General features: G+C 43.5%; 1 protein-coding gene across 2 annotated transcripts in view; it reads right to left on the minus strand.

Moving 5' to 3' along the window:
* The window catches only part of PLCG2 (phospholipase C gamma 2), a 99114-nt gene that overhangs the window by 69079 nt on the left and 14537 nt on the right, over positions 1-15498 (minus strand). For both annotated transcript variants that reach the window (XR_012906659.1, XM_075939997.1), the window contains exon 3: positions 98-238. Coding sequence is in view for 1 of the 2 variants with exons in the window: in XM_075939997.1 (XP_075796112.1) it covers positions 98-238 (141 nt within the window). In the remaining variant the exon portion in view is untranslated. The remainder of the gene's footprint in view (positions 1-97; positions 239-15498) is intronic.

Here is a 15498-nt window from a genome sequence, read left to right on the forward strand (position 1 = left end):
ACAGCCTAATCTTTATATTACTGCTCTGTCAATGCTATAGATCCCAGACTGGAGGATTTATGGTTTAAGGTTTAAAGAAGAAAGAAAAAAAAAGTACCTGCTAAGCTTAAGGTGTTGAGAACAAACTGAGTACCATAAAAAATAGTGAAGCAATGATCTTTACACTGTGTTGCTTTTCCACGCTCAAAATCCTTTGCATTTTTCCCAGGGCGAATTTCCTTTATTTCCATCAGATCCACTGAAAGAAAACAACATGCATCAGTACAAATTCTGTTTCCAAAATTACAGCAGAGACCAATGCAGGAAGACAAACACGTCAAAACATTTATTATTATTATTATTATTAATGTATTAATTGATATGAGTCTGACATCTAGGACTTGTTATTGCGGTGACTGCCTAACTGTGTTTCTGCACCCAAGGCTGGAGCAGGGGAGAGCAGAAGAGGAAGAAGAAAAGGGTAGCTTTTCGGCAGAAACTCCAAAGAATGCAGCGAAAACTTTCCTGTCATTGTGAGACTCTCTCCACTGACCAAGGTATGTTTAAAATCTCACCAAGAAGAATTATCCACATACTTTGGCAAGTGTTGTTGACCTTGGAGCTCCCTTTTTGACTGGCAAACTGTTCCATTGCACTCTACATGGACAAACACCACCGCCACCACCTGATGTTCCTTTATTTGCACCACAAAACCAACTTGAACTTTCTGGTCTGCGGAACTTGACCAGCTTTTGAATGGAAAATTACATTTTATATTTATATTTCAGGATTTTTTTTTTTTGCTAAACCTCAAAGAAACCATTAAGATTTTTATGAGCCTTCCTCTGTTCAGATCCAAACAGGTGTCTGTCTTTTAACACAACGTTTAGCACTGCTAAATAAGTGGTCAAGTATATGATTAACCGATAAGCCTAGGCTTTTCGGATAATCTTCTTGACTACTCACCTTCCCCATTCCGTTGCTGCCTCTATATTAGGGCACCGGCTCCTGCTCCCAACCACCTTGCTGTCTCTGTATCAGAGGCAGCAAGGCAGGGGAGCAGGAGCCAGTCCTCGTGTTAGGGGGAGCCGGCTTAAAACTCAATTCTCCCCAGCACTAGATCCATGGTGCCACCTCCTCCACCCCTCCCTGCTGCCTCTATCAGAGGCAGTAGCGCGGGGGGAAGCGGGAGAGGCTGCCGTGGAACAGTCTCTATCTGCAGTGAACCCAGGCAGACCGTGGACAGAGGCTGCTTCATGGCAGCAGCCCGTCCGCAGAAGGTCTGAGCTCCCTGCAGACAGAGGCTGATCTGCGTCCTTCAGAGAGAGGCTGCTCCACGGGATGCGGAACAGCCTCTGTCTGAAGGGACCTCGGACCCCCCACGGATAAAGACTGCTGCCGAACCAGCCCAGGGCCACCACGGACAAAGCAGCCTACCTTCCCCGCCCAGCAGTCTCTATACATGGGGAGCTTGGACTTCCATGGACTGGGGCTGCTGTCATCTGCATGGTTTTTAAACTGGCTCTAGCTCCCGCCTGTCACCCTGCACTGCCTCTGATAGAACAGTTGAGTAACCAATAAGAATTCATGCAGTTACTCGACTATTCTATTACCCGCTATCTAAAAAACCTTCTGCTGACTGACTTAGGCCTTCCCACAGAGCATCGCTACCCTTTAAAGGGGAATCATGAAGTGAGAATACTGTGATGACATGTGGCCTAGAGTCAGTCTTCTGCTATTCATGTTCTGAAGCCTGGGTCTGCATAATATTTGAGAGGCAGCACTGAAATAGAATATGTGCAGTTTTATGATAAGATATTTATTGGAGAACAGAGGAAGTGGTTTTGTTCTGCCTGTAGACTGGACAGAGGCACCCAAGACTCTTCCTACTTTTGACAGGTCAAGAGTTACTGGTTGCAGGATGCGGAGTGAACAAAAAGAAAAGTTAGTTGCACAGCTGCTCCTGAAATGTGTTTATGAAACCTTATGGTGTCCGAGGAAACTGAGTGGGGGATTCTGTGTTTTACAATTCAGTGATACCAATAACATATTTTAAAAGATAAACCTTGTTGCTACTGGATCACAACCTATTAAATGTTGTGAATTAAAGGGAAACAGGGGAGGGGCTGACCACTTTTTAAAAATCTCTGTAGAATGATTAATTACTATGTGATATGGTTTGGCGTGGGGCGCTGGAGGGGTTGATCAGCAAAGCCTCGATGGTGGAATATTCATACATCTTGGAATTTCTTACCGTGAGTGAAACTATTCCCAGGCAAACTTATTGGACTATTTGATTTGCTTATCTCAGAGAACATTACTAGGTAGGTGGGGGGGTTATTATTTCTTATTGAGGCAGCATTTATAAACTGTGCTAGGTAATGTAGAAACATGGAATAAAGAGGCAGTCCCTGCCCCAAGGAGTTTTATTTTCCCCAGATAGTCATCTGCAAGATAAAGCGACTACTCCTTCTCCCAGACTCTACCCCCAAACCCCCAGTAAGAACAGTGTAGGAAAAATTTCCATCCAATATTTTCAAATGTGGCTGCATGGAGTATGCCCCTGAACCTCCATTTATCATAGAATATTAGGACTGGAAGGGACCTCGAGAGGTCATCGAGTTCAGTCCCCCTGCCCTCATGGCAGGACCAAATACTGTCTAGACCATACCAGACAGACATTTATCTAACCTACTCTTAAGTATCTCCAGAGATGGAGATTCCACAACCTCCCTGGGCAATTTGTTCCAGTGTTTGACCACCCTGACAGTTAGGAACTTTTTCCTAATGTCCAACCTAAACCTCCCTTGCTGCAGTTTAAGCCAGAGGACATTTAGACATTGAAATACATAGCCTGAATTTCAGACCTGCTGAACAATGAAGAACTCTCACTGAGTGATCAGGCTCTCTGGAATCCTTACTTAGGTACCTAACATGTATCAGAGCCTATCGTCAGGTGTCCACATTTGAAAATGTTGATGTTACTTACCAAACATTTCAAAGGAAATCTGTCAAAGATCCATCAGGGTGCAGAGATCAGATTTCAATTAAAGTAAGCCAACAGGGAAACATTTATCAGGTTCCCTGTAACTCTACTTGAGTGCCTTAGTCACTCACCCATCACTCCACATCGCCAGTCTTGAAGGTGGGGGGTTGAGAATTGCTGGATCTTATAATGAAAGGCCACCTTCAGTTCACCCAACTATACAAGGGCACGACTGGCCACATCACTCCCTTGTGTTCAGAACTATGAAACGGATGTGCCTTAATTACCACGTCAGCCCGATATGGGGATACTTTGACTTGACTATAATTCTACTGAACAAGATGCACAAAACCCAGAGATAAAAACAAACATTTCCCAACCCTAATTGTTGTTACCATTATGAGTTACCCCATACTAACCTCTGACACAGAGAGACAAGCTTGCTTAATTTCTTCCCTCTATTGAGTGCATGCAAACATTTCCCTATCTTCTTTTCCCTGCATTATAACCCTGATAACACATGCTCATGCTTTTTCCCCGCTCTGATGTGTATGGGTTATTTTGCTTAGAGGAGTGATTTTTTTAGCTCAATATAGTTGTATTAGTACAACCCCTAAGACAGAAAAAAGAGGGGCAAGATACCAAGATGGGAGTGTGACAACATTCTATAAGGGTGTTTTTAACTACCTTGTTAAATTTTATATAAGAGATATAATTCTCTGTTGCATTTTCTACGGTGATTAAATCTAGGTCACCCTATAGAAGAGCCATTATTTTGTATTAATCATAAAATCACAGAACTGGAAAAAACCTTGAGAGGTCATCAAGTCCAGTCCCCTGCACTCATGGGAAGACAAGCAACATCGAGATCATCCCTCACTAATGTTTGTCTAACCTGCTCTTAATCTGCAATGATGGAGATTCCACAACCTCCCTGGACAATTTATTCCAGTGTTTAATCACCCTGAGAGTTAGGAAGTTTTTCCTAAGGCCCAACCTAAACCTCCCTTGCTGCAATTTAAGTCCATTGTGTCTTGTCCAGTCATCAGAGGTTAAGGAGAATAATGTTTCCCCTCTTCCTTGCAACAAACTTTTAGGTACTTGAAAGCTCTTGTCTCTGTATTCTCTTTTCCAAACTAAACAAACCCAGTTCTTTCAATCTTCCCTCATACGTTTTCTAGACCTGTAATCATTGGTTACATTTTGTTGCTCCTCTCTGGAATTCCCCAATTTGTCCACATCTTTTCTGAATTCTAGCACCCGGAACTGGACACAATACTCCAGCTGAAACCTAATCAGGGCAGAGTAGAGCAGAAGGAGGATTTCTGGTATCCTGATTACCACAGTCCTCCTAATACATTCTAGAACCATGTTTACATTTTTGCAACAGTGTTACACTATTGACTCATATTTTTGCTTGTGATCCACTATGACTCCCTTATATCCTTTTCCGGGGAGCAGTCGGCAGCTGGGTTGCACAGTCCCTGCCACCCCAGGAAGCAGCCAACGGCCATCCCGCTCCTTCCCAAAACCCCTCCCTACTCACACATACACACACCCCTTCTAAACTCCTGCCCTGACTCCTGCTCCCCCACTACCTGCCCTGAGCCCTTCCTAACCTCTTAATCCTAACTCCTGCACCCCCACTCACACATCCAGATCCCTGTCCTGAGTCCCCCTCCCCCACAAACATTCCCAAATCCCTGCACTCCTACACTTCCCACAACCCTGCCTTAAAGGACCTGAGCAAGCAAAATCTTCTAGTAAATAAATAAACACATGAACAGAGCACGGTTTTGCCTATAACCAAAGTTTTGCTCATGTATTTGAGAAGGTTTCTTCTTTGGAGGGGAAGAAACCTGACTTGACCCAACAGACACACAGAACTCTGCAGTGTAGGAAAGTGTGCAAATGAGCACCCAGCAAATGAAAAAGTCTCTTTAGTTTCCTTTTGTAAATGCACCTTGCTGTGGTTAGCAGAGACAATGGCTCCATTTTCACTTCCACATAACCCAAGATTTAGCTATCAAATAGCCACTGACAAGGTGTGCCATTGTACATCTGTTGTTTTAGTCAAAACATGAACATGATGGTGGGCTGTGAGTGCAAAACAGTATTTTTCATCAAAGCGTACAAACAGTACACACACCCTGAAATCTCACACACCTTTGTGTACATGCAGTATGGAAAATGACTTGACTCAAGACAGGGCTTTACTTCAGCCAAAGTTATCCAGAGCAGACACAGCAGAGCTCTGGTAAATATATTAAAACCCGGAGCAGAAGCCCTGAGCCCAAGTGACCCAACACGTTACAAAAGTCCAACTCCCGGCACTCCAGGAAACACTGAGAATTTACACACTGATTCAAGGACAGTAAATTTTAATGAGGTACTACACTGTAGTAGACTGATCGACGCTTATAAGCCACAAAACTATTTACAGCAATTACAAAGCCTAAGGATTTGAGATGATACAATGCCAAAGACACAAAGGGCTAAAATTCCAAAGCAATGAGAGGGAATTTAGCCATGTGACCGACTGACTGATGCTAGTGGGAGGTAGGGATGTAAGCAACTAGTCGACTATCCGATGAGCAAAAGCTTATCTGACAGTTGACTAGTCCATTTCCACTGCCTTGCTGCCTCTATCAGAGCAGGAGCAGTGCTGGGTGGGAGCCAGCTGAAAAGCCAGTTCTCCCCAGCACCGTCTCGGGCGGGAGGGGGCAGGGAAGGCAGGGGGTAGTGGGGACCAGGCACAAGCCAGGAATCAGCTGATTCCCAGCTCATGTCTGCTCCCAGATGCTGCGCCTCTGCTTTTTAAATGTATTAAGAGCTGGTAGACCCTTAATACATTTATAAAAGGCTGGTGCGCAGCAGGGGGACCCAGTGAGAGCCAGGAATCAGCTGTCCTGGCTCACACAGGGTCTCCCTTGCTGAGCTTCCAGCCTTTTAAATGTATTAAGAGCCAGAAGACTTGTAATACAGTTAAAAGGCAGAGCCACAGCGGGGTCAGCTCCTAGGACTAGGAGCTAACCCTGCTGCAGTTCCCTGCTTATCAACTAGTTGATGTGATTAGTTAGTTAAATGAAACTTAACATTCCTAGTAGGGGGTACACAGCTAATATGCACATTTTAACAAAAATCAGGTCACACAAAAGCTGTCATGTACACTAAGGACAAGTACCATTCTCCTGACTGTAACTACATTTTAAATTGAAGACTTCTCATTAGGCAACTCAGCAAAACTTTACTGACTTTTTTTTTTTTACAGTTGTCTCTAGTTTGGGATCTTTCAGATTAGGCAGCAGTCACTTTGAAAAGGCTATGGCTTTAACTGTAAAGTCAAGTCACCTTAAACATGCAACAGTTTCTATTCCACTTTGTAACATTTCATGTATACACACAAAAGTGGCGGGGGAGGGGTGTGTTAAATCCCTACCCATCAAATAAAAATTTAAAAATTGTATGTTTAATGGTAAGGGAATCCTAAGCTTTGAAAAATAAAATACTGATGTAAAGCAATGCAAGTTGTGGATGCTTAGAATATTTATGGTGCAGAAGTTTTATGAAGTTCATTTAACACTGTCCCTGTTTCGCTAACTGGCCGTAACAGGAAGTCTGGCCTTTGTAAATTAGCATTTAAACACAAAGTGCATGAGCTGCTGAAGGGAAGAAGGATCACAGAGCAGTTAAAGGCTACACATGTTCAACTTACCACAGAAACCAAGCTCTAAATACTCTGCTGAAAAAACACACACATATACACACGCACACCAAAGCACTTGAGAGTCCCCTGGGTAAGAACTGAAATAGATCCACTTAAAAAAAGAAGTGAATTTTAATGTCTCTTTGAAAACTAACTTCATCTAGAACAAAAAGTAACATTAGCCCACCATAAAAAGTGAATTTAAACAGAGAGTTGCCATTCAGGATGTACACGAGAAAGGATGTGATGGAATGCAATGTATAGAGATTGGGGTGGTAAAACTTTATCTGTTTGTATACACTGCTAATTAAGGAAATTCAGACAGAAGAAGGAAAAAATGACAAAGCTCTGAAAACCAAAAAAGGTTACTCCTACAAACCAACATAATCAACCCTTAAATTCAGCCAACAGAAGCACTTCTATTGTTTTAAACACAATAAAAACCTTGAAGTGCTGAAGTCAGGGTGTTCTCCTCCCCTCACCCTGCACCCCTTCTCTCCAGTGCAGGGGTCAGGGAGAGGGAGACACATAGCGGAGCTGCTCCAATCTGAAGCATGGACCGTAAGGGTACGTCTAGACTACATGGCTCAGTCGATGGAGCCATGTAATATAGTTTATTCGGAATAGTAAAATAAAAACGGCCACCGCGCTGTGCCGACGATCAGCTGATCATCCCCCCGGACGTTATGCTCCGGTATGCCTCGTGAAACGGACAACAGAGCAGGACTTCCATCACTTTGAAAACAGCACTCACAAGTGTTTACCGCTGTCTGTGAAGGCTGAGGAGTTGTGTACAATTGAATTGTTCTCTCACTTAAGGCCATTAACAAAGATTCTCAATCTAAAATTAAGTTACTTTTTCAGAAACACACTTTGCATGACAGTATAAAGTTCAAGAGCTATACAGTTGAGTATTTAAAAGAAATCCACCCTCAGAAAGCAGAGGGGCACTATCTTTAGCACTATAGATATGAATGTATCATCTAGGTCAAACTCCTCTTGCTCTGTCCTGATGGCTGCTCCGTCTGCAGCTGCTCTCCATATAATCACAGTACAGCTGCAATGTTTCTGTGTAGTGCAGTTCTTGCAAACCTTGATAATCAAATATCCTCTTTAAAAGGATGATATACTGCAAGAGACAAGTTTCTCAGGCAGATGTTCCTACTGTACCGAGTAATCCAAACTAAGAATAAGAAAAAAGGCAGTGCAATTTCATGAGCAGAACCAGAAACTGTAAAACAGGACTCCTAGATTGTATTTCTGTCTCTGCCACTGACTTTCCAGGTTAATTCTCTGCCTAAAATTCATTCACTGTAAAGAGAGTAATCAGTAATGGAACATGAAAATTCCACCTATCAGACAGGCTGGAAGGAAGAGAAAGCACGTGTTTGTGTGTGTGCACATGTGTGTGTAGAAACAGGAATTCCCTTTGTCAGGAAGGGACTACATGGGTAGAATAGTGCCTGTTCACATACTTCACAGAGTTGTTGTGAAGCTTCAACAAACTCTTAAGCCCTCATTTTCCACAATATAAACTCTAAATCTGTTTAGAGTTTCTGTTTGTGTTCTCACAAAAACCCATATGGTTCATGATTGTACGATGGATAGCTGAGAACTTATCCACCCAATTTACAAGCACAAATAAGAATACAAGCCCTTTTTGAAAGCTTTCCATCAGTAGATGTCAAAGGGCTTGAGCAGTATCATTATTCCCATTTTACAGACAGGGAAACTGAGGAATACAAAGAGGCAGTCACATGCTGAAATCAACCAGAAGGTCAATGGAGGAGCCAGAATAGACCTAAAAAATCTTCTGACCTTAGCATAGCCCTGTGTCTCCACAATGCTTCCCCAAAATGTTTAAAATATTAATGTGCAATAAGTTTAACTGCAATCAGAAAACACAGGCCATGTGTTATAAAGATGTATTTTCATGCCAGTACTTAAAAGGGGAGAGCTAAGTAGAAAGAGGTCTCCATAGCCAGATTTATTTTTAGCTAGAATACTAAAATTATGTCTTTTTTACAAATAAGGAAATTGAGGTAGAGAGGTTATGTTAAATAATAAGTATTTTATTTTTATTTATACTAAAGTAGGATGCTGTACTATGGTGCTTTTCACATCCTTCCACTAGAAATGAAGAAAGTAGCAGGCTCACTCTTACACTGCATCAAGGTAGCACTAATCTGAAGAAAAAGGAAACGGTTATTATGCTCTACTCTGAGGCACATCATTAACATTAAAAGCCTTGATCTGGAAGTTTATATTCCAGTGTTTAGCAACTGTAAACCCCTTATCTGTGCAAAGCCTCCGGGAGATTATGTCTGACACCCACAAACACAGCTATTTAACTTTTTAAGAAGAAGAACTGCAGAAAAAGACCAATAGAAAAAGTACCTAATTGATCTCCTTGAAACTCCCTCGGATATAATGCCTGACCAAAAAAAAAAACCCATAGCAGACAATAGTCTGACACCTGATACACCATAACCACAGTGTATGACCCTTGATAAATATCCCTTTGCTGTCTTGACTCATACATTTGCCGTATCTACTTGTTGTCTCCAGTCTTATAATTCAACTGTAAGCGCCTTGGACAAAAACACATCCTTCTACAACAGGAGCAGGCAAAATACAGACCATAGGACAGATGTGGCCCGCCAACATCCCATGGGCCAACAGGACAGTCAGGCAAGCTTCCCGCTAGGGATGTTAGTGTATAGTCAAGTAAACAATCGGTTAATCCTATCGACTACACGCACTCACCCTACCCTTGCTGCCTCTGTACCAGATTCACGGGATTCACCCGCTACCCCTACCTCATGCTGCCACCACTGATAAAGAGGGAGCAGCGTGGAGGGTGAGGTGGGCAGGCTGGAGTCAATAGGTGCAGGGAGCTGGCACATATTGATTCCCACAGACCCATCGACCGCCCCCCCTTGCATGCAGGAGCTGGTAACTTCCACCATTTCGGTGGGTTGTTCTTTTTTAATTTGACTGCACTCATATAGGGTTACCAGATGGTTTCAACAAAAATACCGGACATATTTGACATTACATCACAATCTACATTACATCTTAGTTTGAAAATACAGCCGCTCCCCGAGTTACGACTACCTCCACTTACAACCATCCGCACTTATGACCAAAGCGGTTGTAAATGCGGATCCGAGTTACAAACGGCGATCCATTCTTATGAATAGCACGTTCGCCATGTAACTCTATGGGATCTGAGGGTACGTCTAGACTACAGGCTTTTGTCGACAGAAGTTTTGTTGACAGATACCGTCAACAAAGCTTCTGTCGACAAAGAGCGTCTAGACTACATTCAGTTCTGTCGACAAAGCAAGCTGCTTTGTCGACATGGCAGTGCAGACGCAAAGGACAGTTTAGATGCAATAACGCTTTCTGTCAACAGAAGGCGTCATTCCTCGTAAAATTAGGTTTACCAGCGTCGACAAAACTGCTGAGTTCTGTCGACGTTATGTCGACAGAACTCAGCGGTAGTGTAGACGCAGGTTTAGTTTTGTCGACAAAAGTCCACTTTTGTCGACAAAACCCTGTAGTCTAGACACACCCTGAGTTACAAATACTTTGAGTTACAGACCAACTGTTGATCCGTAACTTGTTCGTAACTCGGGAAGCGACTGTACCGGACATTTATATTTTGTCATTTATATTTTCTCAATTTGTTTCCCAAACAGAGAGCTCAAATATTGGGACTATCCGGTTCAAAACCAGACACCTGGCAACCCTACACACATATACTGCTTAACATTTATGTATTTAATTTAATTTATAACAGTAAATTATTATAATCTTAGGCTATAACATATATTGTCAAATTCAAATTTATTTTAAATAGATTTATTTTTAAGAAATAAACCCATAGTTAATTTTTTTTAATAAATTAATTTATTTTTTAAAATTTTACCACTGTAGTTTGGATATCTTTAAAATCAAAGACTTTTTTAAATTTGACAAGTGGGAAAGGGAAACAAACCCCTGGGAAGGAGTCTGTCCATCATATGTTAATTCCAAACTATAGGACCAAACTCTTGGCATTTATTTCCCAAATTTTTCTCTGCTTCCTTACTGCTAGGTGTCACCTTTTATAAATATTTCCACATATCTGAAAGTTAACTCAACCCCAATATGGTCAAAAATCAAAAACACTGACAATCGAGGTCAGCTTCCTTTTTCTTTAAAAAAAGGTTTGCAGAAGTCATTTTACAGAGAATTAGAAGTGCTCTCAAAATGGCCAAGTAGTTAAAGAAAATGTCAAGAAAATCCTGCCTTTCACGTTCAGCAAAAAGCTTCTTTTAAAATCATGCAGGCATGCACACACTCTCATACACAAATACACTCTCACATTCAACGGAGACTCTATTAACCCATCTGAGAGTAAGTTCCCACAGCTGTGAATCATCCAACAGGAAGTAAAGTAGTGAGAATCCAGAGAAAAGTCTGCAGAAAAATGCAAATCTTCCAATGACTCCAACAGAACCTACTCACCACTACACTTTCCCTCAAAAGCTTTCTATGAAGCAGTTCAATGCAGTTAAAGGATAAAATGGCTGTTGTATACAGGCAGTCCCCGAGTTACGCGGATCCGACTCCGCAGTTACGAACGGGGCTTTTCTCAAAGAGTTGCTCTGCCCCGGGCTTCCTGGAATCAGCAGCTGATCAGTTTCAGCAGCGGCTGACTTGGGGACACCTGGGGTAGAGCAGCTGCTCTGGTCCCAGGCATCCAGATTCAGCCCCTGTTGAAACTGATCAGCAGCTGATTCCAGGAAGCCCAGGGCAGAGCAACTCTGGCTCGGGCTTCCTGTAGTCAGCCTCTGGTCAGTTTCAGCAGCGGCTGAATCTGGACGCCAGTTCCGACTTACATACAAATTCAACTTAAGAACAAACCTACAGTCCCTATCTTGTACGTAACCCGGGGACTGCCTGTATTCTTTCCTTGGTGCCGTGATCTTGTCAGTGGCTTGCTGCATGATCCAGAGCAAATCATAACTTCTCTGGGTCTCGATTTGCACTTCAATACAAAAGACATAATACCAGATTTGTGAAGCTAAATTAGACAGGCTTAGATGAAAATAGTCCAATTATTATTATAGGAAATCCAGGCTCTGGCTTGAAAAGAACTGCTTGCTACTCTCACTAGCTATTCTCATATTACACGGATAGAAGAAATTGGAGCGAAAATACACTTTCACTAGCATACTCACAGTGGAAGAGATCTCCAATCTTTCATAAAGTTCAAAAGTAGCCATACACATACTTATTCTTAAAGGCTGGAGAGGCATGGCAAATACACAGCAGAACTACAAGGAAACTACATAACAAACAAAGCACTGCTAACCCAAAGTCTGCTTGAGTTAGAACCTTGCAACTGCATCCTCAACATCTCTAAGATGGTGTGGACAAAACAGAAACTATTGCTGCAAATTCAAATATCAAAATAAGGCACCCAGCATCAGACACTTCAAGCCTTTTTCTCTGGATTATGCCATAGAACCACCATCTTTTTTCTACTTTGCTACAGTGATTAAAAGATCTAAGCAGTTCTAAGTGCTGTGCCATTGTAGCAGGTCCGGTGAAGACACTCTATGCTGACAGGAGAGCACCTCTGCACAAAGTTCCTTCTAATCTTTTCCATGTGCAGAATACATTTTTATGTGCACCGAGGCTCATGGGACGGTGCCACCCGTAGAAACAAAGCCTAGCTAATCAGATGCACAGGATTTGAATTTCTCCTGAGTGGCCCCACACAAGCACACAGCTTAGAGGGAACCCTGCCTCGGGGAGAGATGGAAACTATGTTGGTGGAAGAGAAACTCCTGCATGGAAAGTGAAGTTGCTGTGATTAGTGAGGGCTGCTAGTCACAGCAACTTAAGCACTTTCCACACTGGCGCTGTGTCAGCAAGAGATTCTCTTCTACCAACATAGCTTCTACCTCTCTCAGAAGCAGGGTTCCCTCTCATTCAGGGCAGGAGCAGCAGAACATCCTATAAGTAGGAGGCCCACAGGCCCCCATTCCATCGCCCCATCCCTATCCTCCCAAGGTCCCACCCTCATGCCTTTTCTTTTCCCTAAGCCCCACCCCCACTCCACCCATAACCCTGAAGCCCTACCATCATGTCACACTGTCTCTACGCCCCACTCCCATGCCACCTCTTCCCCTGTGGCCCCCCTCCCTGTCACTCGTCCTTACAGCTGGTAAAGAGAGGGACAGCCATGGCTCCCTGCCCAGGTCCACCTTGTTCTGGCACCTAAGGGAGTGTCTTTTTCAGACCCTTGAGAAACATAAGTTAGATTGATGTAAGCCAGGAGGCTCAGACTCCGTTTACCTTAGCACCAGTGTCCATATTCAAATCCTCCCAGTGAGTTAGTGGGCATTCCCCCACCCGGCATCTCCCAGCCCCACCTGCAAGCCTGCATGCTCCCCCAACCTTGCCTACCACTTCTGGATGACATAAAACCCCCTGGAAGTCCCCAGCACCACCAGTAGTGCAGCGGGGGTAGGGCTAGGGATGTAAGCAACTAGTTGACAAGTCAACTACCCGATAAGCATAGGCAGCAAGGGGAGAGAGCAGAAGCTAGTGCTGGGAGGGAGCCGGTTTAAAGGGGGGAGGAGGGGCAGGAGAGGCAGAGGTGCAGTGGGGAAATGGCTCGAGCAAGGACTCAAGCAGTCCTTGCTCGTGCTGGGTCCCAACTGCTGTGCCTCTGCCTTTGAAATGTAGCAGGAGTCCTGTAGCCTCTTAGCCCTGAGCCCAAGTTCCCAGGCAGCTTTTCAAAGGGGCAGCGCCGCACAGCTGAGCCCAGGATCAGCTGTGTGGCGCTGCCGCTTTGAAGTACCCCTTCTTCCCCCCACCTTTGCTGCCTCTATTTAACAGAGGCAGCAAAGGGGGGGGGGATTGACTGCAAGATAACCGGTTAACTGATTAAATAGGATTTTACAACCCCAGCGCAAATCCACTTAAGTAATATGGGAATCAATGACAAAATTCCCATGGACTTTGGTGGATGCTAGATGGAGCCCAATATCCATAGCATAACCAAATATCTTACTATATATTTTAGAAATGTCCATCTGTCTGCCCGTCCATCTGTGAATCTGTTTCTTCAAGAACTTCTCCTAAACAGTAAAAGCTAGGACTATCAAATTTGGTATGCAGCTTCCTCGTATCATAACTTAAACCAAACCCAGGGGATAGGATGTGCCTGGAATTTGATTGTTTTTCATGAAATGGAAAAGGGGGAATCTGGCAGGAGGGACAGTTATATGCAGAATGAAGCAAGAGGGTTCAGATGGGGACCAGAACAGTTATCACTCAATTGGGCCAGCAGGAGGCAGGAGTGGAGAAAGGAACAGCTATCTATGGTATACAGGCAGCCCCCGACTTGCAACAGGGTCAGTTCCTGGGGACGCGTCGCAAGTCGGGGGCGTTGTAACTCATTTACGATAGGCATCGTGCGCCATCATAAATGCAGGACGAGGACATAAGTCGGGGGTTTCAGCCCCTTCCACACTTACAAAAATGGTCGTAAGTCCGGGAGGTCGCCACTTGGGCTGTCATGAGGCAGGGCTTTCCTGTATTTTAGAGAGTTTGTCTGTTTATGTATCTCTGTCCCCCAGCCAAGGACAAGCAACCCTCCCCTGGTTGTGCCTGCTGGAGCTCCAGCAACCATGGACAGGTGCTTCTTCCTGGCCCCAAGCTGCGGTGAGCAAGAGCTGGGGCTGTCCAGCATACTGAACCCCTCACCCCCAACTCCAACCCTGCACAATGCTTTAAATGAAGAAAAACAAACTTATTTGAGTTAAGGATCTGAGCAATACCGAGTAAATCTTCTAGTTTGAAATACAAACAGAATGAAGGTTTCTGAACACTGGGCTATCCTGTATACTGCTAATGGAAGCGTGTAGTATTTAAGTACAATGGGAACCAGTTTAAGGTCAAAGTTTCAGCCACTAAAGGTTAAATAATTTTTCTTTGCTGTGGATATAGGATGGTTTGAATTAGTAACTTAGAGGTTTGGTAGCTGATTATCAATACCCTCTATAATATCTCACCCGTATGACAGCTTCTAAGGTGTCAGAAGGGTTAACTGAGGGGCTATTAGAAACAGTATTGAAAGAAGGCTGTCATTTTGTGGCCAACTTTTGCAGACAGGCTCATCTCATTGTTTTGTATCTTGGGGAACTCAGTACTACACAAACCTAAAAAATGTGTGTCAGTGCAGAACACTAGCAAGATGGCTAAAAAGCATGGGTGAACATAGACAATGCAAGCTCAGATCTGTTTTTCACAGACATCTATTTACATAACACTTTGCGTTGCCACATAAGGATGCACATGTTGTTGGTTTTAATAAGTTAATGAAATCCTGTGTGCCCAGCACCTGCTGTGAAAAGCTCTACCACAAAGGTATGTTATTTTCTTCAGTCTGCCTGACTTTTGAACTGCACTACAGGCTACATTTGATTTTTACAAAGCATAGTTAGCAGTAGGTCTACATAAGCTATCTTGCAGTAATAAAATCTTGGAAGTGGAAAGAAGAGGGATCAGAAACCTTTAAGGGACACATTAAACCTAGCCAAGAAGCCTGGGACAGGAAGATGCTTGATTCCCTATTGGCAACCTCTCACCTTGCAACTAGAAGGCAACTCTTATTCCTCTACAACAGAGAATGGAGTTGGAAAGGAAAGCACACAGTTGATCTGATACCTCAATTTCAGCACAGCTGGAAACCTGCACATGCCAGCCACAGTGCATTTGCTTAAAGCTTTGGAATTTCTAGAGTACATAGTAAAATTTAATC

Source organism: Pelodiscus sinensis, chromosome 12 (genome assembly GCF_049634645.1).
Source record: "Pelodiscus sinensis isolate JC-2024 chromosome 12, ASM4963464v1, whole genome shotgun sequence".
Classification (NCBI taxonomy): domain Eukaryota; kingdom Metazoa; phylum Chordata; order Testudines; family Trionychidae; genus Pelodiscus; species Pelodiscus sinensis.